The sequence below is a fragment of the Sciurus carolinensis genome, chromosome 15 (assembly GCF_902686445.1).
Source record: "Sciurus carolinensis chromosome 15, mSciCar1.2, whole genome shotgun sequence".
NCBI classification, from domain to species: domain Eukaryota; kingdom Metazoa; phylum Chordata; class Mammalia; order Rodentia; family Sciuridae; genus Sciurus; species Sciurus carolinensis.
Window position 1 is genome coordinate 61,664,123 of NC_062227.1, and position 27,816 is coordinate 61,691,938.

General features: G+C 39.5%; 1 protein-coding gene across 3 annotated transcripts in view; it reads left to right on the top strand.

Annotated features, from left to right (window-relative positions):
* The first annotated feature begins 220 nt into the window (after positions 1-220).
* The window catches only part of Rab27b (RAB27B, member RAS oncogene family), a 56,675-nt gene continuing 29,079 nt past the window's right edge, over positions 221-27,816 (top strand). The window contains exon 1 of one of the 3 annotated variants that reach the window (XM_047526454.1): positions 221-550. Coding sequence is in view for 1 of the 3 variants with exons in the window: in XM_047526453.1 (XP_047382409.1) it covers positions 6,295-6,362 (68 nt within the window). In the remaining 2 variants the exon portion in view is untranslated. Of the gene's footprint in view, positions 551-6,263; positions 6,363-27,816 lie in introns of those variants that run through there. The other 2 variants (XM_047526455.1, XM_047526453.1) reach the window with 2 other exon arrangements.

Sequence of the window (27,816 nt, forward strand, 5' to 3'; positions counted from 1 at the left end):
TGGCTCTCTGTGTATTTATAGACGCCCCTCGGAGGAGAGCAGCACGCCAAGCAAGCGGTTCTTAAGGTGCCCTGGGCCCTTTGAATATATCAGAGAAAAATAATGAATCAAAATGAGCTGTCTGCTAGGGCTTGTAGCCCACAGTGCGGAGAATTTAACCAGGAGCCAAATGCGTTTCTTATTGCAGCGGTTGAGTCACTGGCAAGATCTGCCTGAGGTGAGCTGGGCACATCCGCGTTAGGACTCGGAGACACGCCTTCTTCTCACACAAACCTTCCTGATCCGAGTCGCCTCGGCGGACTCCCAGGGGTGGTGCTACCAGCCCTGCCACTTGCAGTCCTGACTGGCAGGGGCTGGGGACCGCCTGGCTTTGGATCGACCCGGAGCCACAGGTTGGAAAAAGAAGGAGCCTTCCCCATGCCTGTCGCCCTGTGAAGCAGACCGTGCGTGGTGGCTGGTGGTGAAGCCCGGAGTCCCAGGGCTCGGGAAGGGAAGGAGACGTCTCTGAAATCTGACACCAGCCCTCTCGGCGCGGAAACTTCGCAGGCTGGTGAGTTGGGGAAGGCGGGCTGTGGTGGCTGGAATGCGTCCCCACCCACTCTGGGTGTTCGGCGGCTGCCGGCGCCCGCCTGGGGATCTGGGACGCGGAGGCCCGGAGGCTGAGCCGGGCCGGCTGCGCTGCGAGCGCCCCTGAGCGCAGCTGCAGACACGGATCCGGGCCGAGACCACTGCGCCCGCCGCGCGCCGCGCCAAAGCACCGGCCAACTCCGGCTGGCTCTTTGTTTTGGTCATTGCCTATCCAACAGCTGGTTAGGGACAGAAAACAAAAACACTGGGTACAGTCATGCCCGTCATGCCAATTCCCGTCCCTGTGTGTCTTAAAAACAAAATACCGATTGATCAGAATAAGGATGATGATGTGTTCAGAGCTTCGTTGGGGAGAAGTGACTGAGTAAGGCCAGCCTGGCAAGTGGTAGGACAAAGATTTTTTTTTTTTTTTTCTTCACTTCCTCCGGTGACTCAACCATAGAGAAATCAAGAGTAATTTCTGTTTTTCAGTTTCTCAATGTTACTTTCGAATTTTGATCTACGTGTTGCTTGTACTATGGTGTGCATACATGATGCGAGTGTGTGTGTGTGTGTGTGTGTGTGTGTGTGTGTGTGTGTTCCTTCAGGTGGTCACAATAAACTAGCTTCCCAGATTTTCCCACCTGGTATGTTATCTAGTTAAGCCCCTGAAGACTATTGGAGCAGGTGAACTGTAAGCACAGACTCCCTTCCTTGGAAAATCTACCTTTGGTTAAAATTGGGTAGAGCTGTCACCTGTAACTTGTTTAGCAGCATTTTTGGGGTCAAGATCAAAAAGTTAAGATATAGGATTCCAATTATTTAAATGGTATTCATTCTAAATAAATAGCATGTAGTTTCAAAGTTGTTTGCAACAGAATTCGTTAGGTATGAATTTTGATTCAGTTCTGTGTAAAAGAAAGACATCTACATTTCCCAATATTTATTTATATTCACACTTGCTCATAAGATGATATGTATAGAACATAAATGGTTTATAGTTTTAAGCTTCAAAAAATAACAGAAGAGGTGGACTTCACTATTGTTACAAACTCAGGTGTGTAAGTTTACTGAATTTTCAAGCTACCACAAAGTCTATAGTATAGTCATGAGAGTCATAATAAGTTATACTCCATGTGTAAATAATATGTCAAAATATACTCTCAAGTGAATATACTGTCAAGTATATCTAAAAGGAACACATTTTTAAAATACAAAAAAAAAAGATGCTCAAGTATTTGAAATTTTGAAGTATTTCCTTAAATGATCTGAGTTGGGGCTGAATTATTGCATACAATAATAGAAAGCTCATTTAAATATAAACAAAATAAATAAAACGAGAATCAGGCTCGTCTAGTGCCACACCCCCCAGATAGTTACTTTTCATAGTTTCCTATCATACATAATCCCCTGCCCAGATGAGATCAGCCACTCTTGAAGGCAAGAGGAGATGCCTATGGATGACCAAAAGGGTGATCTTGCCTGGTAGTTCAACATTAATGAGGCTTTTCTGCTTCAGAAGTAACTGTGGACTCCCTTACAATGTTACCATCCTTGCTTTCGAAAGGAAAACAAAACTTTTCAGATGAAACTGGATTAGCCTGTTTTCGTGGTTGCCAAGAAGGAATAAAGGGGATCTGTCAAATGCAAGTAAACCACAACTCTTCTTTCTCATAGGTCATTTCTGATCAGGCACATTTGACCTGATGGGGAGGTAATACAAGGAGGGTAATCTCAGTTACTGGGTGTACCACCCTGTTCTAGAATATTCTTCTGCTTTCAGACTCACTGCTCATTATTTATCTGTTCTTTAAGAAATATGGACATCATCCAAAGTCTCAAGTGATTCAGAACAGAAATCTGCTCTTTTCCTACCCTCCTTCTTGAACATTTTGGGTTAGGTTTCTGGTCCCTCTGGTCAGTAGAGTATGAAATGTAGATCAACTATTCACATAAAGTTTGTGTCACGATTAATTTAGTTTCTTGAGTTGACTCATCAAGACTGATTAGCCAATAGTTTGACGCTGAAGCAAATAATTGTTATGTCGAGATACAGGAAAACAATTACAATAAAAACAGACAGGACAAGACAGATGTTTCCTATGGAGAATGTCACTTTCTAAAGATGGCTGCTGAATGGGGAGTGATTTCTTTTTTCCTTAATGGGAATATATGGGCTCAAGCTTATTCTATAGACATGGAAGCATCAACAGCACTGAGCAAAACAAGTCTATTTCAAACCTTGCATATGGAGTGGAGACTATGACCTAACTTGTTTCATTTCCTTCACAATAATTATTCACTCTCTCCAAATATTAACCTTTACTCCCCGTCCCTCTTTAAATGATAGGCTAGATTATCAATGATGAGAAGAACTCTTCAGTAGAAGTTCAGTCTTTTTAACTAAACAACTATTCAATATACTGAGAACATATTATATTAAGTAGATTGTTTATTTATTCAACATGCATTTATTAATAGTGTCAAGCACCATTCAAGACTCTGTGTGGACAGAAGTGGACAAAACAGCTAACATTTCCTCACCCTATGGAGCTTACCTTTCCCATGGGAGACAAGAAAATGAACAGGATGAGCAAGTTAAATCAATGGTGCCTAAAAGAAAAGTGCTAAGGAAAGAGACTAAAGGACAGTCATTGGTCAGCTGTCACTGGCAGAGGGCAGGGAGTAAGGGAATGGTAGACCAGGGGCCCAGGGCAAGCTTCACTGAGCTGGTATTTTAGTATTGATCTGAAGAAAGGGGAGTGATACCTGTGGATAAGAGAAGGAAGAGCATTCCAGACTAAAGGAATAGCCAGCAGGGGTTTGCCTGGCATCTTCCAGGACAGTAAAGAAACCTGTGTATCTGGCTCAGAGAAAGTGAGGAAAGGGCCGGGAGAAGGGAGGGAGGAGCATAATGGGGTCAAGTCATGGAGGGCTTTGAAAGTCATAACAAATATGTTGGCTTTTGATTTTCTTTGGGGTGAAATGAGGAAAAACAAAACCACTGTGCTTTAGATACAACCTGTCAAACATTTTTCGAGAAAAACTTTCTTGAGCACTCTATGAACTTTAATATTCCTCTAAGCACTGTGGATAAAATAGATTAATAAAACATACTGGGTCTCTGCTATCATGAAAATTACATGCTAGTGTTGGGGGGATATAAGTAAGTAGACAAACAATTCTACAAGTTTCCGTGTTGTTAAGGAAAGCATGTTAAAGAGCAAAATAATGGCAGACCTGAGGGGCTCTGTATGAGGTCAGGAAAATTCTCTGGAGGTGGAGGCTGATTTTTTTTTTTAGTTTTATTTTATTTTTTATTGACAGACAATAACCATACATGTGTGATGTTTAATATATGCATACAGTTGGCCCTCTGTATTGGTGGGCTCCACACCCCCATATTCAACCAACCACGAACCAAAATATTTGAAAACAAACTACATCTGTATTGAACATGGACAGACTTATACTCTGGTTTGAATCAGGAATGTTCCCTAAAGCTCATCTGTTGAAGGATTGCACCCCAATGCAGCAGTGTTCAGAGATGAGGTTTTTAGGAATTGATAGATTTTGAGGGCTGTTACCTTGTCAAGTGACAAAATCTGTAGGAGGTAACACCTAGTTGAAGGAAGGGAGTAGGTCCTTGGGGGTGTGCCTCTGGGGACAATATCTGTCCCTGACTGCCCTGTTCTTTGCCTCCTGACTGCCATGAGGTGAGCAGCTTTGCTCTGCCACACCCCTACATGATGTTCTGCCTCATCACAGGCCCAGAAATAAGAGTCAAGTGACCACAGACTGAAACCTCTGAAATTGTAAACCAAAATGAATCTTTCCTCCTCTAAGTTGTTTTTCTCAGGCATTTTGTCATAGTTACAAAAAAACTGACTAGCACACATTATTCCCTAAATACTGTAGTGTAACAACTATTGGCATAGCATTTATACTCTATTAGGTATTATAAGTAATCTAGAAATGAGTTCAAGTACACTGGAGGGTGGGTATAGGTTCTATGCAAATGCTGTTCCTTTTTCTGTAAGGGATTTGAGCATCTCTGGATTTGGGTATCTGCATGAGGTCTAGGAATCAATTCCTTCCAGAAACTGAGGGACACCTGTACATCGTGTAATGATCAAATCAGGAAATTTAGCATATCCATCACCTCAAGCATTATTTCTGTGTAATGAAAGCATTCGTATCTAAGGAAGTGATCTTTCTACAAAGATCTCTCTGCTTCCTTGAGTGCAGTGGGTTGTGTGTTGACTGGAGTAGAAGATAGAAGGCCAGTTCGGGAGAATGGAGATGATGGGGCACGGAATAGGATGGGAACCAGGGTCCTGGAGAGAAGTGCATTTGTTCAGAAAATATTTGAAGGAAGAGCGAAGAGGATTTGCTAATGAATTGGCTAAGGGTAAGAATGATGGAAAGAAAGGGCCAAAATGATCACCAGGGTGCATACTGAAGATACCCAGGAGATGGTAAAGCCATTTCCTTAGTTGGGTAAAAGTAGTGAAGAAAAAACTTTGCAAGGGAAATGCTGAATTCGTTTCTAGCCATTTGAGGTATTTTTAGATGCCCAAGTGGAAATATCCAAATGAGCTTTTGCATATATGAATCTGGAACCTTTAGAGGAAGTCATAGCTGAATATAGACATTTCAGAGTCCATTGCTTTTGGATACTGTTTAGAGTCATAGTCTTAGGGACATCACCCAGAGACAGATTAGAGAGAGAGATCTTGCACAGGAAGAGTCAGTAAAAAGCCAGTTAAGTGGGCGGTAAATTACCAGAAGGCAATATCATCATGAACTCAAGCCAGGATGTTTTTCAAGAATGGTGAGTAGTGTCAGACTTTTCTAGGATAAAAGGTGAGATGGAGAGAAGGATATGATGATTGCATGTGACTATGTGGAAGCATTGGCAACTCGTTTAAGTAGGGGATGGACCTCTCAAAATAAGATATTGAGAAAGGGAAACGAGAGAGACCACTGGAAAAACTCAAGAGGTTACATGCAGGCTTGAAGGCAAATCAATTTTTAAAACTAGTTTGTAGGACAAATCAGCATAGGAATGTATAAGTAGAAATGCTGGCCCAGGTGTTGGGTGAGCTGTCAGCATAGTGTGAGGAAGACTGGAACCCAGAGTGGGTTGAAGTTTGGGAAAAAAAAATACTGAGAACCAAAGATTCTGTGAGCGTTGTGCAGAATAACACCATGACTGAGGGGGGTCACCTTACGTCATGTGAGTGCTTGCAAGAGAGAGTGAATTTGCTCAATCACTGTTTCGCGTCCCTCCTTTTTCTGTGTAAAAGAAAAAAGTGTTCAAAGTTGAAGGGTTAGACAACACTAAAGGAAAATTAAAATCTAAGACTGTTAAGAGGTCATCGTGACTGCATGTAGCTTCTTTAAATGGGAACTAATAATGGTGGGAGTGGTCAAGAGGACTTGTACGAGGAATTAGCATTTCAGCTGAGAGCTAAAAGACATCTGAAGACGTCTGACAGGTGAAGAATCAGGAAAGAAGAAACCACATCAAGCAAATCACTGCTGAGTATCAAACCTGGCATAGAGCTGGGTGCATTCAGAGAAAAGTGTGGAGAGTGCAAAGCAGGTGGCAGAGAGGGCCAGGGTGAGGTTGGAGACACCACTTGGGAAGTCACTGCAAGAATCAGAACAAGGAGGACCAAGACCGGCAGCCCCCCAAGATTTCCTAGTCAGAGGCATTGTGAGATGGCTGCTTCTGGGAAATGGAACTCCCTGGCCTTCAAGCTCTCTTCCAAAGATGTGAACCTACAAATGTAAGAACACAATTTGTATAATATTGGGTAGATATTATAGATCAAAAGTTAAGAGCTGAGAGTGGAAGTTTAGTTATAAGAAATAAAAGAGATTAAAGTAAATTAAGTTATAGCTGCCATAAAAACCAATTGCAAGGTATCTAGAAAAGCAAAAGCAACACTTTAGGTCTGTAAAGCTATATTCAAGGATACTAAGATCCACCCACATAATTTTGGAAGCAACTTCATAGGAAACAGATATAGTCTTATAAATTTGTGAACTTTAAGTCCAATAATTATTTTACTCTATTATTAATCCAATATTGTCAGTGTTGCAAACTGTATAGCCACAGCTGTGACATAGTTTCCTTAAGATCTTGATTTTCTGCTGCCTAAAATGAAAGGAATTACTGATTATTTTAGCATTTCTACTAACTCTAGACCTGGGGAACTTGTAATTCTTGTTTCAATTTTAGTTTATTCTTTCCTTTTATGTATCTATTCATTTAGATATACAGATGTATATATCTATAAGTACATGAGTGTGTGGGTGTGTGTGTATGTGTGTGCATGTGAACACACACACACACAGAAATAAACTCTATAAAAGAAGAAAAAAATCATTTAAAGGTATTTAGAAAGAAACTACCAGACTTTATTTTAGTCTTTTTGTAGCACACAAATTTATTTCTAATTATAGTGAATCAAGGGGCAACATCTTTTATTGTTGCTTCCTTAACATTCTCAGAAAAAATAAAACTGTACATTAAATCTGACCTGAGGGATACAGCAGAATAAGAATAATTAGAAAAAGTAATTTAGGAGAGATAATCAGAGCCTGAGAAGTCTATTGAAAAAGTTACTCAGTACTTAGAACGTTATTTTCACAATAACATGAACAGTTGATAAATACTTCTGGTCCTATCAAAACATTCAAAATATAGAATGAAGTTAGATTTTTCAAAGAGGAGGGGGAGAAATGCTGGGCATCTCAGTGATTTAAAAAAAAAAAAATGTTGAAACCTTTTCCAATACCAGGGGTTGCCACGTATTGACTCAGGTAACTTCTTGACCGATTTGAACTCTGATTTGATGAAGTTTTCCCCAAGAGGCAGCAAAATGCAGAAGCATCACAATTAGTTTGCTAATTTCTTAATTCCTGGAGTGAACTAAAGATATCTCCCATGATCTCTATGGGAAAACTCTTATTCCTGTTTCCTGTACTGTCCCTCTCTCTCCCTCTTTGACCTTCATCTTCCTGAATTTAGTAGCACTGCCTGCATTCTCAGATGTTGCCTTCAGGGTTTGGAGGTAAAAGCTTCTTTAGAAACCACACTGTCAAACATAGCTCAGGGGAGATCACTGCGCTGCTGATGTTCTCACATGTGTAACAGGGTGAACCAAATGACACTTGCTAAAAGTGCCCCATGGGAGGAACTGTTGCTATTCCATCAACTGGAAGAGGGGTGCTAGCTGATAAACACCCCATGGTAGTACTAAGACAGATGAGCAGCTCCAGGTTGGGCTTGGGACTGCACTAGGCCACCATTACCTACTGCTGATCCTGAAGTGGGCCCATACAGTCTCCCCACATCTCCCTTGCTTGATTTTAATTTCTCACTTAGCTACTAGAATAAACGAGCAAACAGAAGTATAAAAGGTAGCTCGTTAGTAATGCTTCTGATGTCCTTAATAGGAGTGCCCTTTCTCTGCCCCAGGTGTTTACAGAAGTGATGAGAATTCATTCCATCTGAGTTTATAAAGAGTGCATCTAGATTTTAAAGGGCAAGATGAAAGATGGCGCATGAGGACTTTTGTCCAGTCTCTTTTGTCCTCCTCCAGGTAGAGTCACAGCAGCCTGCAGACGTGGTCCCCTCTACAGACTCGAACAGCCCTGGTGGCATCTGTTTCCTGCATGAGCTCTGGGGCAGTTATTGAATTCTATCATGTGGTTTTCTCTGTAAAATGATTATATGATAATAACTGAGTAGTTATGCAGATGAATTTTCTCTGTGTTGTAATGTTCTTTCTAGTTCCCAGTGGTATTTCTAATCAAGTCTCATGGTTCTGACTCCTTAGAGCAGTCACCCTTTCGGCGTATGCTTTGACTTTTAAAGTAGACTGGTGCATGAGCCAGGGAGTCAGAAGACGGTTCCCTAATCTTCGGTTCCTGGTAGGTGTGATTAGAGCCATCTTAGTGAAGCAAAGTCTTGAGGTATAGCATAAGCAGTCTGAAACAGGGGGTTGATTCTTAAAATCAGATCAGTCGACATTCAGACACATAAGGATCAAGGCTTGGCACCTTGAGAACAGAACTAATTGAAAATAGAAAGGGAACATTTGAAATTCATACATGTTGCCCATAGAGTTAAAGAAAGATGTACTGTTTGCACCATGACATTATATAATTGGTAGAAACATTTTTTAGGAATCATGTTTTTAAATGCACAGGAATCAGAATAAAAGGGTTTAAAAATAACTCAAAACTGCTTCTAATCAGGCATTTTCACACAGTAAACATGTGTTATGGATGGTCACTGGATAAAAAAGATAGAAATAACAGATTCAAGAATTAACATTCTTTGGGAGCACAAATTCTGTTTATGGAATGGTATAAACTTTAAGGAAAATGTCAAGGTAGTTAAGTGGCATTTATTGCAATAAAAGACCTGGTTACCATGCTATACTTGCAACAGCAATGTAATATCCAATATAATTTTTGTCTGTGTGAAGTTTTTAACTAATAAATTTATTAAGGTCGTATGTAGGATCTGCTCTGAAAGAGCTTAGAATCTGGAGAGGGAGAGAAAAGGGTGCAGGTGATTTTAGTGAAAACTGTCAGGTTCCGCTCATCATTTGGATGTAGGATTGTGGTCATAAATAGGAAGATAAATTTAAGAGAATTAAAACTGTAGAGAGATCCGTTAGGAATGGAAAATTTTTTAAAAAGATCCCAGTGGGCATTGACCAGATATTGGGAGAAAGGAGAAGTATGAAGTCTCATTTGCTGGTTTCATTTAATAAGAAAATTGATAGATGAATAGTGGTTCCCAAATTGAAATCAGGCCTAGACCTGGGGAAGCAGATTGGGGGAAGAAGACACACTGCTTTGAGGTGCTTGTGGTCCTTCTATTGGGTCTGTGGGGAAAAGACGGCAACCCAGACCTCTTAGGAGAGGTCAGGCAGTGAATAGTGTCTGGGAGTATTGGTGTGCAGGTCATCACTAAAATCCATGGGACCAAATGCCCCCTTTGACAGTGGCCCTGGGGAAAGGCAGAAAAGGGAGGCAAGAGATAGGAATAATGTTTTTTTCTTCTTCTTCTTTTTTTTTTTTTTTTCTGTAAGCATCACTCTGCTTTGACTAATAATGGCATTTAAGTTCTGGAAGGAGTACAGGGAAGTGTAAGATATATAATCATGTATACTTACCAGTATTATCATTGTTGCTGTTAGATCGGAAAGACATAATTTAGCCTGCAGTTCTTCAAATGTGAATACGGCATCGTTTATTCCTTTATGTGGTTCAATCTGTTCACCTGTATTCATTCACCCAGCCCCCCCTGTGAAAGACAAGGTGTGTCTCAATTAACTAGAATATGTGCTAGTACTACAGAATGGGAAGCTAACAGATCCCTGAAGTGATTGAATCTATTGATTCAGGCTCGTTAATATCATGCCTTGGAACTGACACCCAACTGCTATTAATTTCAGAGCAAATTAACTCTTGCTCTTCATTTTGCTTAAAAGCTTTGTTCTAGCTCTGCTATGATTAAATTTATGACAATTTTAATCTCAAGACCTACCTACTAAAGCAAACAAAATATATTTTGACATGCAAAAATAATTTTAAAAATTCTCTAGTAATAATTATATTGTAGAATCCAGTAACATGTAAAATATTGTCAAGTGATTGATTCATAAAAACATGACAAATGATTAACCAAGTTGAAGGAAGTTGTTCTCTCTCATTACCTTCCCTTCTTCATCCATCTTTGTCTCTATGTTAACACTCTTTCCAGTTGGCTATTTGAAAAAAGTTTGGAAAACATTCTGTTTATAGTAACTCTTTGCATAGCCATCTGGCTGCTTCTCACTCTCCATCATAAATATTTGTGAATATTAAATAATTACTCTGAGAACATACTGCGTGCCTACTTGTCCAATTTATATGCTCTCTGTGTTCCTTGTTCAGGTATGCAAAGGTTTCTTTGTCATGCATGCATCAGAGAGACATCCAATTCTGAAAAACTGTGTTTTTCATAAAAGCTCCTTGTAATTTGCCAGGAGCCTGGTTATTTGCTTTTATTATAGACAGAAAAGTAAAATCCTAAAAAAAACCCTCAATGACTCATGTGTGGTTGGATACACAATCCAGATCTACAAATATCCCAGTCAAGACTCTTAATAAGAACCCTGTTGCTTTTAACCCTCCTATTCTTTTTCTCCTCTAGCCTTTGCTTGCTTATGTTTTTCTCTCAGCTATTATCCAACTGTGAATCTTTTCCATTAAACCCATCTGTAAATTCATCAATACGTCTTCAGGAAAGATCAATGTGGTGTGTGTCTGTGTGTCTGTGTGCATGTCTTGTTTGAGTTTTGAGTACAGGTAAGCTGACATGACATTATGGGCTCAAATTTCTTGTTTTGTAAAGCACGTGGACCCGTATGAAAGCATAATAATAAATTTGACAACACAGGCACAAAACATGATTTCTGCAGAGGAAACGTCCTCCCAGGACTTTGCTCCACCTTCCTGAGCCTCTTTAAAGGGTGACTTTTGGACCTGGTTCTCAAGTGTGGAAAGCTGCATCATGTTGTGCCCTTAATTTAAGACAGACAGGAACCACCATCATTTCCAGCTTTGAAAACCCAAAGCAGGCGTTCATCACGTGTGACAGTCTTCAGGGCTTCATAGTTGTGCAAGAACATCACAGGTTTGGTAATTTGGGCTTTAAAGGGCACAGTTTGGCAAGTTCAATTTGTTCTTACTACTGTTTCCTTTTGGGGTCATTTTTGACATACAACTTGTTGAGATTTCAGGGCTTTTCTACAATGTACATGCAAAGTATGAAAAAAATGAAAGAGGGCCAAAGTAAAGAAATATTCCCTCCATGCTACACATAATCTTTCTGAATTCAGTTTTATTTAATACAATTCCTGAAAATGGGCTCAAGAAATGATTTAAAAGCAAAACTGAACTAGACGATATAAATGACAGGTCTTTTCCAAAATGCAAGGTTCCAGGAAAAAGGGGATAAAGAGACATTTTTTTCAAACTACTAAGGGCCTTTTTCTTGGTCTAATGTTATCAGCTGCTTGACGATCACACGCCCCGATACTGAGAGCATACATTAAATCCACTACCAATAAATAAAAATCTACAGAGTGGACTGAATGTTGAATAATATTTTTTTCTTTTTTCTTTTTTAAGCAGAAAATAACACTTGAGTACCGTGACCTTAAAATTACCTGTTTACTTGGGTCTGAAATGAATCAATACTAGAATTAGAAAGAAGTGAATAATTTTATGATTTCAATCCCAGTGACAAGTTTCCAGAATACATTTATACAAGAGCATTGATGTCTACATATAAACATATAAATCCATAACATTCTTAAGAACGTTTACTTTTGACATGAAATTTTGTTAAGAAAGAAACAAAAGATGCAAACTTTTTAGAGAAATAATATGTCCTCAGCTTCTCCTACTTAATTGGGAATAATGAAACTTTTTGTAAGGCTAAGTATGCCTGAGGGCTCCTAAATTACTCTCTGGGCAAATAACCTTATTACATGTCTGCTTTATCATGCAGGTAAGATTGTCTCCTTGAGTCTTTTATCTTTGACATTCATTGAGGGTAGAGAAAAGAACTTACTTTTTAATACAAATCATGTGTAAAATTGATCTTAAATGGTACTTTTATCTCAGAGCCCATCTTTCTTTCTTTTGATATTTTTCTACATTGCTTAGTGGCATTTGTCACTCCCAAGCTGGGGAAATTAATGACGTGTGGACCAATCTTTCCGATTAGTTGATTTCTGCTAAAGCACCTGTGGCTGAAACAGCTCATAAATTATACTTCCCAACAAGCATATTTGCTTCTTTACATGCAGTAAAAATCCCAAGACGTGACTAATCTTAGAAGTCCCAGGCTTGAAAATGGAATTTTAAGGAAACATTTTGAAGTAAAAAGAAGCTTTGTTGGTCAAAGCTAAGGCGGCCTATGTGGAGGACATTGCTATGACCTGGAATTTGCCTCCACTTCAAATCTTCCAATATATCACTGACTTAGGGCTCAAAAGTTTGGATCCCCAGTTCTGAAAATGAGGGCACTATCCCTCCTTGGGGAAAGGGGCTTTGGTCTCCTTTCAGCGCTCAAGCAGCCTGAGCATTCTTGATTTGCCATCAAGAATGGTGACTTTTTTTTTTCCCCATGAACCAAATTAGGCAAGAATAAGGGGCGGGTTTATGAATAAATGTAGGCTCTGCATAGGTGTCACAGTTGCAAACTCAATGGCTGACTTCCCAGACGCATGATAGCTGAAGATCTCTTGGTTGATTGTGCCTTGGTAATTTTAGAGTAATCTGAGTGTAATTTTTTGTCCTCTGAAATAAACAACAATATATGATTAGGTCCTATTTCTAGGCTACCAGCCTAGATAAACAGATTTATCACATAGAATAAAATGGTTCAAAAATCAAGGAATTATAAAGAGATGACAGCTCAACTTTTGTTAAAGACAAAAACATACCTTATTGGTTACAGTAAGCAAACTGGTGTCTCACTCTCACCGCACTGAGATATTTGGAAATATGAAGTAAAAAGTCAACTTAGATGTGTCATGGGAGAAGACTGCGATCTAAGCAGTAGCCCTAAAGCAAAACAAATAGGTCATCGGGAAAATTTGGTTCTGATTCCATTCCCTCCCCTCCCTCCCTCCCTCTATTCCTTCCTTCCTCCCTCCTTCCCTTCCTCCCTCCCTCCCTTCTTTCCTCCCTTCCTTCCTTCCTTCCTTCTTGAAATTTTATTTGGTCCTAGTTTTCTATATGTACTTGACTTACCTCCCAGTAATATTCGATCTCAAGACAGTGAAATTTAGAAAATGGTGCAAAACTGATTATCTCGCAGATTTGTAAGAAAGCATGAAGTTTGTTGTTTCCTCTGCCATAGGAAAGCCTGGGTCTGGGTCTGGTAACTTGAAATTCTTGGAGATGTTATGGGTCTTTTTTTTTTTTTTTTTGCAGAACCACTAGGGCACTTCATCCAATGCACTGAAATAATTTCCAGTCTCATTTCAAGGGCACAAGTTTTTAGAAAAAGATTTCTGTAAAGCTGTATGTGTGAAACAAAGTTAGGATATTTTCATCTAATCTTTGAGCATAACCTGATTTGTCAGGATCTTCACAAGTTCCTTAGAACTTAGCTGATAATATCAAGAAGGACCAATAACTTAGCCATACATATCATTAGGGCAGGTAGAAATTGTTTTCCTGTGCAGAAATCAAAACATTGACAAAAATATATTTTATAGCTATTGCTATTATCAGGTTTTATCTGTCTTTACTCTCAAGTGCAAAATGTTTATTTAAAAAATATTCTTAGATTGCCAGGTGCAACAACTAATAATTTTGTCTTAGATTTGCTAATTTCAGACAAAACACAAGTATTGTGAATTCATATACTCTTGTATTCGTGTCTTTTAATGAACGGACACTAAACCTGGTCTTCAGATTCATTTGTATAATTGTTACTGTGTCGGTTGTTAACATAACCTGACTAGAGTTTGCAGTAAAACTTTCTTGGGTAATTTTATTTCAGGAGGGCATAAAAATGAATTACTGACCTATAGAGTTGATATTCATGGAAGTTTGGTGGTGATAATGTTTATTTTCAATAAAACATTGTTATTATTATTATTATTATTAGCACTGGTAAACTGCCCTACTTTTAAAAGATGCTTTTAAGTGCTGGGGATGTGTGTCAGAGGCAGAGCACTTGCCTAGTCTGCCCTAGGCCCTGGCTTCCATCCCAGTACCAGAGGTGGGTGGGCAAACGTCAAAAAACAAATGCTTCTAACTCATTGCAAAAAGAACTTACACGTGAAGTCATTGGAAAATAGTGTCAGGAATGAATTTGTACTTATCTCTTCTGTTTCCTCTACCAATCAACAACATATGTTAAATAAGGTGTCATATTAAATGAGGTTACATAAGAATCCCATGATGAAAATGTTGTGACCAGAGACTGGAGGGAGCCTAAATCTGTGTTTTCTCTAAAGCGGTGGCTCAGAATTCCCTAATTTCATGTTTGAAGCAACTTTATAGAACATAACTACCATGAAAAACAAGAACTTACTCTATTTACTTCCTCCCATGGAAAGATTTGTGGTAGTTTAACCTTAGAGATAAAAATGCAGTCAAGTGCCTAAAGGAAAAATAAAATCAAACAGGAGCTGAACCATATGGTCCAGAAGCAGAGAGAGAAAAGGTAGTTTCAACAGAGAACCTTTGATGTTTATTACATTTGAACCAAACCTGAACTCTGAGGTTTCAGGAAATAGAGGTTTAAGGAAAAAAAAAAAGATAAAAAGCACTTTTTCTTTTCGGATTAAGGACAGTATGCCAGTTTTTTTGAGTGAAGCACATTTTTTTTTTTATTACATTCTAGGAGTAACATTATGTCATGAGGTCCATAGTGGACAGTGTTACTGATAGTGGTTTTATAAATGAAGTGGAAATGGACTTGTAGGACTCTTTCTTGACAGCAGCAAAGCCCAAGGCATGGACACTTTTCCTGTTCTGTGAAGGCATTTCTACCAGGGTTTGAAGTTCTGCATATTTCTGTGATTCTGACATAAAGTGTAGTTCTATCACGCACCTTAGGTTGGCCAAAAGCTTCGCATGAAATTATTCTAATGGTAGAAATACCCAGTTCTCTGATTGGAGGAGGGGTAGCCGCTGTTTGGGACCTCCAAAACCACTGGGAAAAGAGCCTAGCACCTGCAGAGACCCCTGGGGCAGCCCAGAGAGATGAGGAATGCTATCCTCTCTAACCCTTCCCCAACCACTCCAGTTAGGAACGTGCCTTTAAGCACAAATATCTATATAATTATTAATTATTATTAATTATGTACCTGAAATGCCACTAAGACCCTGACTTTAAATATCCACACCTATTTAATTTATCAATTTGTTCTACCACTGTTGCTAATCATTTGCTGATATGATACAGAGAAAGGTACAGAATATAGACTCAAATAACTAGAAAAAATGTTAAGAAAAAAAACAAAGATTGAGCAAAGACATAAATTTACTTAAACCTCTCCACCTGCATTTCATAGATTGATTGCCCAAATTCTTGAGCTTTATTTGTACTGATTTTCCAAACATGATCATTAATCTAACTCTGGTGAGACTTTATAAAGGTAAGTATTTATGACTGCCTCATAACTCTAAATTATTAGGAATTGTTTTAGATTTTTATATTGAGTCTTGAGTTCTTCATATCCATAAACTATTAAGTGGGAAAAATTCATGTAATTTTTTTCGTGAATAGAGGTACATATATTTCCCAAATCTCTAGATAGAAAGCCATTGAAATAAAAATGGGATAGTGACTTACGTGGGGAAATGAGGGCTTTAGAAAACAGGGAAGAAATTTTAAGCCTATCATGGTTCATAAAAGATATTAGCAATTCAGTTCCCTGTTTCTTAAAATTAAGAAAAGTAAACAAAAAACTTGATTCAGTTAGATATAACAAATATGATTAAATGGAGATGCAATTGAATTTATTTGAAATAATATAAGTTTTATGCAGAGTAACTTCAGACAGTACCTTACCAGTTCATAATGCATTCTGGAAGATATTTCCTGAATCAAACATGGGAAGATATAAAAAATTCCATGGTGGAAGCTAACTGTGATATGAGGTCCTCCATTATTTACTGCTCTTCAGACAGGATCCTTGACAATGTAGATCTCACATGTTAGGCATGTTCTTTAATTTTGTTTTGTCAAAGAAGATGCTCACTTTGATGAGGAATAAAGAAGAGAATAAGTGGAGTCCCGAGATGGTGGTGTACAAGATGCAAAGCTGACGGATGAGCCACAAGTGGGTCAGTAGCAGCTCAGGGGCATGGTTTTAAATGTTCATTCCCTAGTTGGGTGTTTAAAAGCCTGCAGTAGGATTGTAACACTGCCTGTTCAGAAGTGTTGGTTGGTAATGGCAGAAAGTACACAGCTTGAACACAGGGGTAATACCTGGTGTATAGGGAAAATGGCTTAAGTGTTAGTCATTGTTATTACTATAATCTGTCTACCCACATTCAGTTTTGCTCCTCTCTGCTAAAGGAATGAACACACACACACACACACACACACACACACACACACACTTTAACCCATGTCCTGCTTTGGTTCCTGAGAGCAGGAGAGGACTGGCAGGCTGGTGACCTGCCTAATGTCCACATTGGTCAGGCATCATGACAACTATTCATGGAGCCTGATGCTCTCTTCGTCGGACAATGGCTCTTGGTAAGCTGTTTTAAAAAGTGTTAAGCTTACAGAGCTTCAGGATTAGTTTTCAATAGTTATCCAATGGATAGTCCTCTTTCTTCACACCCCTCCAAACTCATCAGCACTAAAAAGGTAGATCACCGGAGAATGCATGGAGTGTAGAGACCGAGACAGATTTTGAAGAAATCTTTTAAAAACCATTCACAACAGAGAACTGAATAGCCCTCTAACATATTCCTGTCTTGGTAAATTGTGAAAACAGTACTGGTTTGATGAGTTAAGTGACAAATTCTGCTTCTCTCTGGAAAATATTTACTCATACTTTTAAAACAATAATTAGCTAAAGGCTAATGATAGAAACTTAACCTAATTAATTCCTTTGTAATTTAGCAAAATGTCATCTCCACACATAAACCACCAATCACGTTTTGTATTAAGACCTTCAATTCTTAGCAAACTCTTAGATTATTTCATTTTGCACCCTATCTAAAAACCACTGAACTGGGGTCAGTTGAATTACAAAAATCTCTGACCATTTAAAAAAACATTTATCAGAGAACTTGTCTAAAAAGCAGACTCTCAATTTTATCCTAAATATGATGACATTTGCATAAATTATATTTATAAACTACTTTCATGAAACAGGAGCATTGCCCAAAGTGAAGTATATTTGTATATTTACTTATAACCAAAGAAGGATGGAAGGAGGGAAGGACTTATTAGTGTAAGATCATTCATATTTCAGTGACTGATATGAATTTATTCATTGTTTTTTCTCTTTGCATTGATTTTCATCACTAAAGACAAGTGTTCTTTTTAGAAATACATATTCTACCAAATAGCCTTGTGTTGGGTTGCGTTGTGTGGTGTTGTGTTGAAAAGGAATAGGCTGTGGATTCTCACAGACCTGGATTCAAACCCCAGGTCTGCCAGTTAGCAGCTGCGTGGTCTTAGGCAAATGACTTACCCTTTCTGAGTTTCAGCCTTTTAATTTGCAAAGCACCAAAGGATTCTTGTGAGAATTAAATTAAATACTACTATGTGTAAAGTGCTTAGTAGAGTAGCAATTCAATGGGAGATTGCTAACATTAATTGAAATATAGTCCATCACCTTGACAAGTAATTATCAATACTTTGCCTACATCTAACTACACTAAAAAATTAAGGTACAGTAAAATAAAGTATTTGAGCAAATTCCTATTAGTTTTGTTTTCTAAGTGTACCATATCTTCTTACATTAATATTTTAGCTCTTATCAGAAATTATTTTTCAATGTTATATTTGTTTAAAAATATGTACAAATACATTCTTGTGATTCAAAATGCACAAAACATCTACATTAAAAGGTGTTCTTTCCTTTCTTGCCTCCTACCAGAGTTCCCTTCCCCAGAAAAAGACTTTCAAAAATCTGTGTCATACATATACAATGAAACAATATCCACCTCCACCTTTTTTTGCATGAGACTTAGCATACTATTTAGGGTCACCAAATGAGATAGGGTAATATTTGGGGCATACCCTAAAATCTCCAATATTGGTAGTATATGCTAAAAATTTATAGGTATTTTATCTGAAATTCAAATTTAAGTGGTTGCTCTGAATTCTATTTGCTAAATCTGACATCCCTATAGTACTCTTTACACTATTTTGCATCCCGTTGTCTTTTCATTTTTATTTTTTTCCACATTAAATCACCTGCGATAGTTTTAAAACTCCCCAGGCCCAAGTCACACACCCCAGAATCATTTCAGCAGAATCTCTAAGGGCTAGAATTGAGCAACAGTATTTGTTTTCAGCAGTTGTCTTTAATTGAGAAATCATTTACACACACACTCACACACAGATACACACACACACATAACCAGTGAACCCATTTTAAATGCAGAGTTAGGTGAATTTTGACAAATGTATTCCCCTGTTTTAAATTAATAACGTATTTTGGCAATCACTCAAAAATCACTTCTTAACTTGTAAGCCGTTTAGAGTGAACATGCTTCTCTTTCCTAGGACTTCTGTGTTTCAGACAAATATAGGTTGACTAGTTCTTTATTGCACTTGGTATTTAGTTTTAATGTACAAAATGAGAAATGTTATTAGTGTTTGCGACTGTAACACTTATTGCCAAGAAAGAAAGATTGCAAAGAAAAGCTTGCAAAGTGCTCCACATCAAGAGATCATCTCCACTTACTCCAGGTCTCTCATTGACTGAAGGGAATGCTAGTTGATTCGTGGTGTTGTGTGGCCCCGTGCGTCCCCATTGACACAGGAGGACCCTGAGACCCGGGTTAAGAAATTGCCCTCATAAGTAACCAGAGGAGCTAGGATTCGAACTGCATGTCCTGACCCCAAAGTCTTCTTAGGGTCTGTTCTTAATTTGTTCTTGATTTTGAGATTCCACCATTCTGAGCATAATTCAGAGACTGCTGTTCTTTGTTGGAAAGAATGATTCAGGACAGTGGTTTCTGTTTCTGAGCCCATGATTCTCGGCCAAAATACCTTCCCGAGAATCAGCCAATTGAAATCAAACAGGTAAAATTCCTCTGGGCTCAAGTTTCTTGATCTCCACTAAGTCATTACTAGGTGGCTCTGGATTTTGTGTTTGTTGGTTCACCTGCCTTGAATCACCTGAGCGTGAAGGGCTAATAAAAGAGAATTGCAAGGATGTAATTACAAATTCTGACATAGGGGAAAGGCAGTTGGGTCTTTTGCTAATGGACTTTATGATTCTCTTTGAATTGTGTGTAAACCACACCCATGTGTGATGCACAACTAAAATGAAGGAATTACAAAGCCAAGGTTGAATAGCTTCTTCCTGCATGTGCAAGATGTCTTTTTTCTCTTCCTTTATGAACACTTGTTTTTGACATGCATGCTATAGGGATAGGTCACAAGACCATTTGAGTTTCTGCAGCAGAACCCACAACGTAAGTGTCTATTTCAGGTCATTTCCTGATAATGATGTCTTCCCATAAATTTGGAGGCTTAAATTCAGGGAGGAGGGAAGCTGAATTCTGTTCCTGGCTTTGCTAAGTTCATATGTCTCTGTTTTTACAGCAGTTTTGAACGTCTCTTACATATAATCGATGTTCAGTAAATATTTATTGAACTATTTGATGTTTGAAACCTGAGGCTATGCTGTATTTTGGGGTCATTTGGAAATAAGGGATATCAGTGAAATCAGTGGCAGGGGGCGCTGCAGTGGGGTCTTAAATTCTTAATTTTGACCATCTCGATTTACTTAGAAGACCTTTAGAAGATCAAATAAACTCAAAATCTTAACATTCAGCAAAAAGTAGATGAGAAAACACTACGTTCTGGGAATTTCAGAGAGCCACACAGGGCATGATGCCAGCAGTGTGTGGCAACTTGTGGATTTGCTTTAAAAAAATCCCTGAAACCACAATTTGGGTGATTCCAGTAGTTTGGGATTGAGTCTAGGCCCAGAATCCAAAGAATAAAGCTACAACAGCAACAAAGACATTTTAAATATAATTTTCTCTGAGGACTATTTTAAAAAGGAAGAAAAGTAGGGGCAGGTTACCTTCTGGGTGTTTTGCTTATGCTGAAGATTCTCAGCTCTTTATTTTTTTTTTTTTTTTGTTGCGTTGCTGGGGATCGAACTCAGGGCCTTATGCTTGCAAGGCAAGCACTCTACCAACTGAGCTCTAGCCCCAGCCCCTCTGGATTCTCTTTCTCAGAAGGATGGTGGTCAGGTGTGCGTTTCCATTCGGTGGGTTCTCCCCTGGTGGTAATTGCTAGTCCTCCTTCTTTTGGTTGACATGCTGGCTGTTACAAGCTTAGAATGATGTGTAATTTTTGTCAGGAGTTTTAAGTTACCCCCTTGGCCCACCTCAGACCTCTTTCTTCAACTTGCTTCCATTTGGATTTTGGGGTAGCTTTTTGCCTGCGGCTCCTTTTACGTGCAGAATCCAGTAATGCCACATCTTCATGAATGTACTTAAGCGGAGCTTTGTGATGTCCCCCTTTCTTCCCACCATCTCGTTGCTCCTAGCTTCGGCACACAGCTCAGACGTAGTGTTTTAGTAAAACTGCAGATTAAAGTCGATTCAGCTAAATGCCACTGGTAAAGGACAGAGTGGTTTCCCTAGGTTAATTATTTACAATAGCTAAAGAGCTCCACAATTGTGTGCTGAGACCAGCTACAATACAGTATTTAGAATTTGTTTTAACAGTGCCAGGGCCAACGGGGAACAGAATTATGAAGGAGGGGAGACCAGGCCTTGACTTTGAGCCAACCCCCACTTTTATTTTTTCCTTCCACCTGCCCCTTGACCTTATTCTACTGTTTGCTGTTTCTCCTCTGCTTTCCCGTTCAGAAATTTCACTGATAGAAACCCTTTGTCTCTTTTTCGTTATCCCACAAATGCCTCTTTCTACCAGAACTCTGCTAAGGGCACCCTCCCTTTAGTAGATTATGGGAGGTAATGAGTCATTTAATGAGTTTACCTAGTCAATACAGATGAGAGGAACCAGGTCATATGTTCCCTCCTTGGGGACCTCTTGCCCTAGTACAGTTAATATCACTTTTCCCTCTGGGCCTTTTAGGAATGTCATCTCAGGAGAGTTGAAGCCAGTGTGGCCTAGCAGATGCTGAAGGCCAAGGCGGTCTTTGAGTGTCCCTGAAAAAACTGTCTATTGAGGCTAATTGTAGGGAGGAACAACTCTGGGGGGAGAAGGGAGAACAGGAGATTTGTACGAGTTTGCCTTCCTATCACACAGGAAGGTCAAATATAACATTTATTTAAAAAATATGTTGAAATTGAATAATATAATAAGATGACTAAATAAGGTTTCTATAACATGGGTTCTGAGAATTTATAGCAGTAGAAATTTGTCTCTCAGTAGACCTTCCTTGTGTCCCGTTCTTTACTGAGCCCTTAATTTATCAGCTGTTGAAGAATCCAGTCTAGAGTAAAAACAGTGGCAGAATACAAACTTCATCCTTAGGTTAGATGTACTGTGAGCTGTTTACACTCATGGTGATAGTGTTTTCCGGAATCTTCCTGAAATGCTAGCCATTTTTATGCATCAAAAACATGATTCCTGCTGGGCACAATGGCACACACCTCCAATCCCAACAGCTCAGGAGGCTGAGGCAGGAGGATCTCTAGTTCAAAGCTAACCTCAGCAATTTATCAAGACCCTAAGCAACTTAGTGAAACCCTGTCTCAAAATAAAACTATAAAAAGGGCTGGGAATGCAGCCTGGTGGATAAGTGTCCTGGCACCAAAAAACAAACCAAAAACCATGATCCCTGCTTTTATTTGAGGTACGGATTTTTTGTGTTATGTCTCACCGTGATGTATCCAGCGTGAAGGGTTGCTGCGTGCACTGCCTTGCATGCGGTGGCAGAGCTGAGCGTTGGAGTCCATGCTTCTTTCTCTTGGATTCCCACTTTGATAACCTTACCCTGCAGCACCAAAGACTCTCCAGCATCTCATCAAAATCCTCATCAAGTATCTTTACCAAACATGGTTTGGGAAACCAAGACAGTAGAAGTACTATCTTAAATATTATCTTAAAAACATCTGTTGAGCTGAGTGGTGGCCATGCCTGTAATCCCAGTGGCTGGGGAGGCTGAGGCAGGAGGATTATAAGTTCAAAGCCAACTTCAGCAACTTCAGGAGGCCCTCAGCAGCCTAGCAAGACCCTGTCTCAGAATAAAATATGAAAAAGGCTGAAGATATGGCTCAGTGGCTAAGTGCCCCTGGGTTCAATCCTTGGTACCAACCCCCGCCAAAAACAAAACAAAACAGAACAAAAAAACAGCTGTCGATGGGATTGGGCACTGTAAGCTTCCTCATCAGGTTCTTTGATTTTATAGCTTCCTACTAGGGCATTTTAGATTGGTTTCGTCTTTGGATTCAGTATTAGGGTAACTGTTTCTTAAATAAAGTATTCAGTTTTCTTGTCTATACAACCAGAAATTCTCCAAGAACAGCAGTGTTTAGTACATACCACACCAAATTTGGTACATCAGAGCATGTATGAGTGTATTCACCAAACTTCTGTTGAGTGTGTGTTTTGATCTAGGATCCAAAGTGAACAACGTGCACAAAGATTCTGCCCTGTTACTTGCATTCTGCAGGGAAAAGGGGAAGTGATAATAAACCAGAAGACAGGTATCAGCTAGGGTGCACTAAGGAGCAGGGCTTTCAAAAGAATTAAGATAGGCAAAGCCTTAGTAGTTGGTGGGTGGAAGATTTTTTTTTTTTTTTTTTTTTTTTTTTTTTTTTTTGGTACCAGGGATTTAACCCAGTTGCACTTAACCACTGAGTCCACATCCCCAGCCCCTTTTTATATTTATTTATAGGCAGGGCCTTGCTAAGTTGCTGAGGCTGGCTTTGAACTCACAATCTTCTGCCTCAGCCTCGAAGCCTCCAGGATTACAGGTGTGCACCATTGCGCCCAGCGGGTGGAAGACTTTTCTAGATATGCATCTCTGCAAGATCTCTCTGAGGAAGAAACATTCCTCATGGATGATAACAAGGAGACAGTTTGTGAAAATGGAGGAGGAAAAGTTATAGGTAGAGGGAATCACAGGTGCAAAGGCCCTGAGGCAGGCTGAAACTTTGCTCCTTCAAGGAGTATTATTACAGTAGGCAGAGAGAATTAGTAGAGATCATCATAGAGCACTTTGTAAGGCAGACCAGAGACTTTAGGTTCTATTTTCAGCGTGATGGGATAGAACTGGGAAATATTAAGTCGAACAGTAAAGTGGTCTCACTTGCACTTTTAAAAGCTCACTCTGTTTTGGGACAATGGATGGGGGAGTGCAAAACTGGAGGCCAGGAGACAAGTCAAGGAGACTCCTTAGTTGCAGGGACCATGCAGTTTATCCACACGAGGATCCTGCTGAGTGAAAGTGGCTGCTATTAACAGAACAGGAGATCTAAACAGCCTGTGCAGAGGAGAGGGTCTTGTGGAATTTCAACCATCACAGTCATCTCCATAGGGACAGGAGAGTGGAGAGTGCCTTTTATGTCATTTCTTTTAATCCCCATAATAAACTCGATATGCCCAGTGCATAGTAGGTGCCCAATAAGTGTTTGCTGGTGAGTGACCGAGTAAGCGAGTGGGTCTGGGGCGCCGCGGCGTCCTTGCTTTGTGAGGGTAGCGGTGCCAGGCCTTGCTGCGACGACGTCTGCTTCCCGTCGTGAGAGCAGCGCCCCCTGCAGTTCCTCGCACAGCGTCCCTTCACCTTTGCTGTTCAAATGCTCTAACTCTGTGGCATCGATCTCTCCATTTTCTTCCTTTATTTCCACTTTCCCCTAGGTTGAGCGTTCCACTTTCAGAGATTCCAAAAATGTATCAGCTGTGCCAGTTTTTATCAAAGGCAGGGATCAGAGAGACCATGGACAGTAGAGTCCTCAGGTGACTTTTGATCTTTCCTTTGAAGGAATCCCGGCCAAGTCTGAAGCCCAACCTTAGCAGCCGGCCACGTGGCCCATCTGTCAGGGTTCCTTCAGCCAGACAGGTAGTGCTTTTCCTCTCCCACCTTCTCCAGACAGCTCTCTCCTTTGTCCAATTTCCGATTTGAAAATTTGGTAAGATTTGTGTTGTCAATTTTATGTATTTCTGGATTACTTTCTAAACATTTGAAGTGGGCACATCTTCTGACAAGACCAACTTAAATAGAAGCCTGGCTTTTAAGGAGTGGATCAGAGTCCTCATGATCCTCCAGTGTGTGATGTGTCTGTGCACATTGTGTGTGTGTGTGTGTGTGTGTGTGTGTTCATGAGCGCATGTGTGTTCTGCATGCCTGCAGGTGTGACCCCACTGCCCCCACTGTGACCATGCTAGTCCTCCACAGCCCGGTTAGTACTGTTTGCTGGAAGACAGTATTGTAGCTCCTGTCCTCATACTCATCCCTTATATTTTATCCTATTTATTTGCATTGCTGAAGAAACTATAAGCCCATCTACCCTGAGGGAGAGAGAATTTCCTCAGCCAGCATTTGTGAGTATCCCACAAAGGTGACTTACCTGTAGCTGAATTTAGGAAACCAGGTTCTGTTTTAGATGCCAGGGAATGCAGCTCTTTCAGATCGTGCTGGGAGACTTTCGGGTGTCCGTTATCCAGCCTTTGCTTGATTAGGAAAAGGACAATGGAGTCGATATTAGCCTGTGTTGGTCCTTCTGTAACTCTGAGCTGGATGATGAGCTGCTGTCTAACACTAGGAGAGAAAGCACATTTGAAGAGAAACCTTCTTTTAAAGTATGAACCCTCTCAGAGTCACATACAATGCTATGTTCCACTTAATGTAGTCAAAGGGAATGCGGAATCAGAGTACGTGCAAAAGCATTTTTATTCTGTTTTTATATGTACTTAGAATTTATACTCCTAAAATTTAATATGTAAGAATTTAGCTTCATAATTACGCCTCTTTTTGGAATAATACTATTTACCAAAACCTTGATTTTAGCTATAAGGACCTCTCATTTATAGTTAAAGCTCCTAGAATATTATGAAGTATGATATAAAAGAAAGATTTGGATTAAATTTGGACTTTCCTTTTTAAAAATTGGAGGAAATGGCATAAGAAGAGCTTTCTCTGACATTAGAGGAATAGACTGCAAGAATTTCTTTGCTATGCAGACCTTCCATAAACTGCGATGTGTCAGGTGTGGCACATGTGTGTACTTGGTGACAGCTTATTGTGATTTTTTCCACTATATGGTTTACATTAAGTATTTAGTATTTGATTTAACATAGTAAGTTTATTTATCCTTTTGTTAAAATACATCACAAACTTACATGTCAACAGAGACTGTGGTCATGTTTTTTTCCTTCTTGGCCAGGAATCATCTTCAGGGCCTTGACTTTTGTGGCAGTGAGATGTAACATCACCAGTCTGGGTTCTTTCAGAGGCCACAACTGTGTCCTCTTCACATCAACACCAGAACATACAGGCAAAGCTCATTTCTTAAGCAGTCTTAAAACAAATTTATTTTTATAAGACTTCAACTCTGGGATCTTTTTTTTTTCTTTTCTTCCAATTTTGTGATTTTTGTTCAGCAAGAACAGTCACTCTGAGAAGCACAGTCGAGAGAGGGTGTGTTTCCACTCAGATTCCTTTCTCAGCTTAAAGAAAAATTGGGCAAAAGTGTAATTCGAAATTCTAAGTGGAAAGCTTTTGATCAGTGTAATTTCAGCACACAACCGGTGCTGGCCCCAATTGCCCTCTCAGCGCTTGAAGCTGACACTTGCAGAGGGGAGTCGTTGGAAAGGAAATCAGGTTTATTCAAGAGCTGGCAGGCTGAGAAGATGGGGAGAGGAACTATCACCCCAAAACAAAGACCCTCTTAGAGACCTCAGATTGACAGTCAGTCTTCACCTCCTAGGCCAGCCCCTAGAATTCTTTTTTTTTATGCCCATTTTTCTATATTGTTTGTTCTATTTAGTTAGACATGACAGCAGAATGCATTTTGATTCATTGTTTACAAACGGGGTACAACTTTCATTTTTCTGGTTGTACATGAAGTAGAGTCACAGCGATTATTTCCCTACAGGTGAAACATTCCACTTTTTAATTAAAGAAAAAGTCAGCCTCCAGTCCACACTTTGATGTTATCCAAAGACCTTCCGAAGTTCTAAAAAACTATAAAATGATTACTTGTTAGGGGGGTCCTGGGACCAGAGTTTATCTAGTCCTTTTCCTGCAATAGTTGACTCCAGCAGGTAGTGTCTCAAACAATTAAAGGTGGTTTTCTTTAGAATTTATAATACCAGATTAAGAAGAAAAAGAATAACTAGATGAGGGGAAATTTCCAAAGTAGAGCTAATCTAATAGAGGTTGGCATAATATCACTGGCATTGCCATTATGGCTGTTAAGCTCCTCATACTTTTAAATATTTCACATTTTTTGTCAACCAAAAGTTAACTTCCTCAATAATGTTCACCACCTCTAAGGTGTAAGCATATGAGAACTGCCCTGCTTTGCTAGAACACTCCATGGTTAGATCCTGAGCGAGACCCCAAGACGCTGCCTTCTGCCCTGCTCTGGTTAAACTTTAAAATGTACCAACCGGCAGGAAAGTTGGTCAGAGCTGTAAATGTCTTGATGCTTAAGCTGTAAATGTCTTGGTGCTAATGAGGGCTTTTCTCACTAGGAACAGCTGGGGGTGAGAGTTGACAAAGACCACATTATGAATGTTTTATACTGGAAAATGTTAGGTGAGTCTAAGACATGGTCCATTGATGAGGTTACTGCCAAGAAAGAAACAATAGTCTCATTAATGCTGTAATTAGTCATTGTTCACTATTGTTTTTTTAATCAGAGCTCCAGCAGGGCCTGAAATGGCTGAAATAATCTACTGCTACTTTGTTAAGTACTTTCTTAAGTAGCAGTAAAACCAGCTTTGTAAACTTTAGCCAAGGATTTTCTTTGGGTTTTCTACACTATCTTTGTTCTGAGGTGTCCAGTGACTTCATTTTAGGCTACGTTGATTGATTGATGATTTTGTGGTCAAATTTATGTATTTAGGTATTTATTTGTTTGTTTACTTATTTGTTTATCTTTACTCTATTGCTTGGCAAGTCAAGAATGGAGAGAAATTCATGGTGCATGAATGCACTGAGCTAGTATTTTTGCATACTCACAACTGCAGATAAAGAACCTGAGAATCCAGGGTTAGGTAAGTTGCCACCCGAGTGGAAATGGCTGTAATTCTCCTTCTAAACCCAGGGGTGTGGATTCTAATGCTTGCCTCTTATCATTATACCACAGTCAACACTTAACCCTGGATATCCAAACTCATCAATTGCAGCCACCAAAAGAGTTGTGCTTTCATCTAAACCCAGTGATACTGGGTCCACGTCCTGCCTCCAGGATCCCCTTTTCTCCCTTTTACCCATCAAGCTACAACTCTTGTATCACCTCCTCTGTGCAGCCCTCTTGAGTGTTTCTGTCCTTCCCTACCCATCATGCATGTGT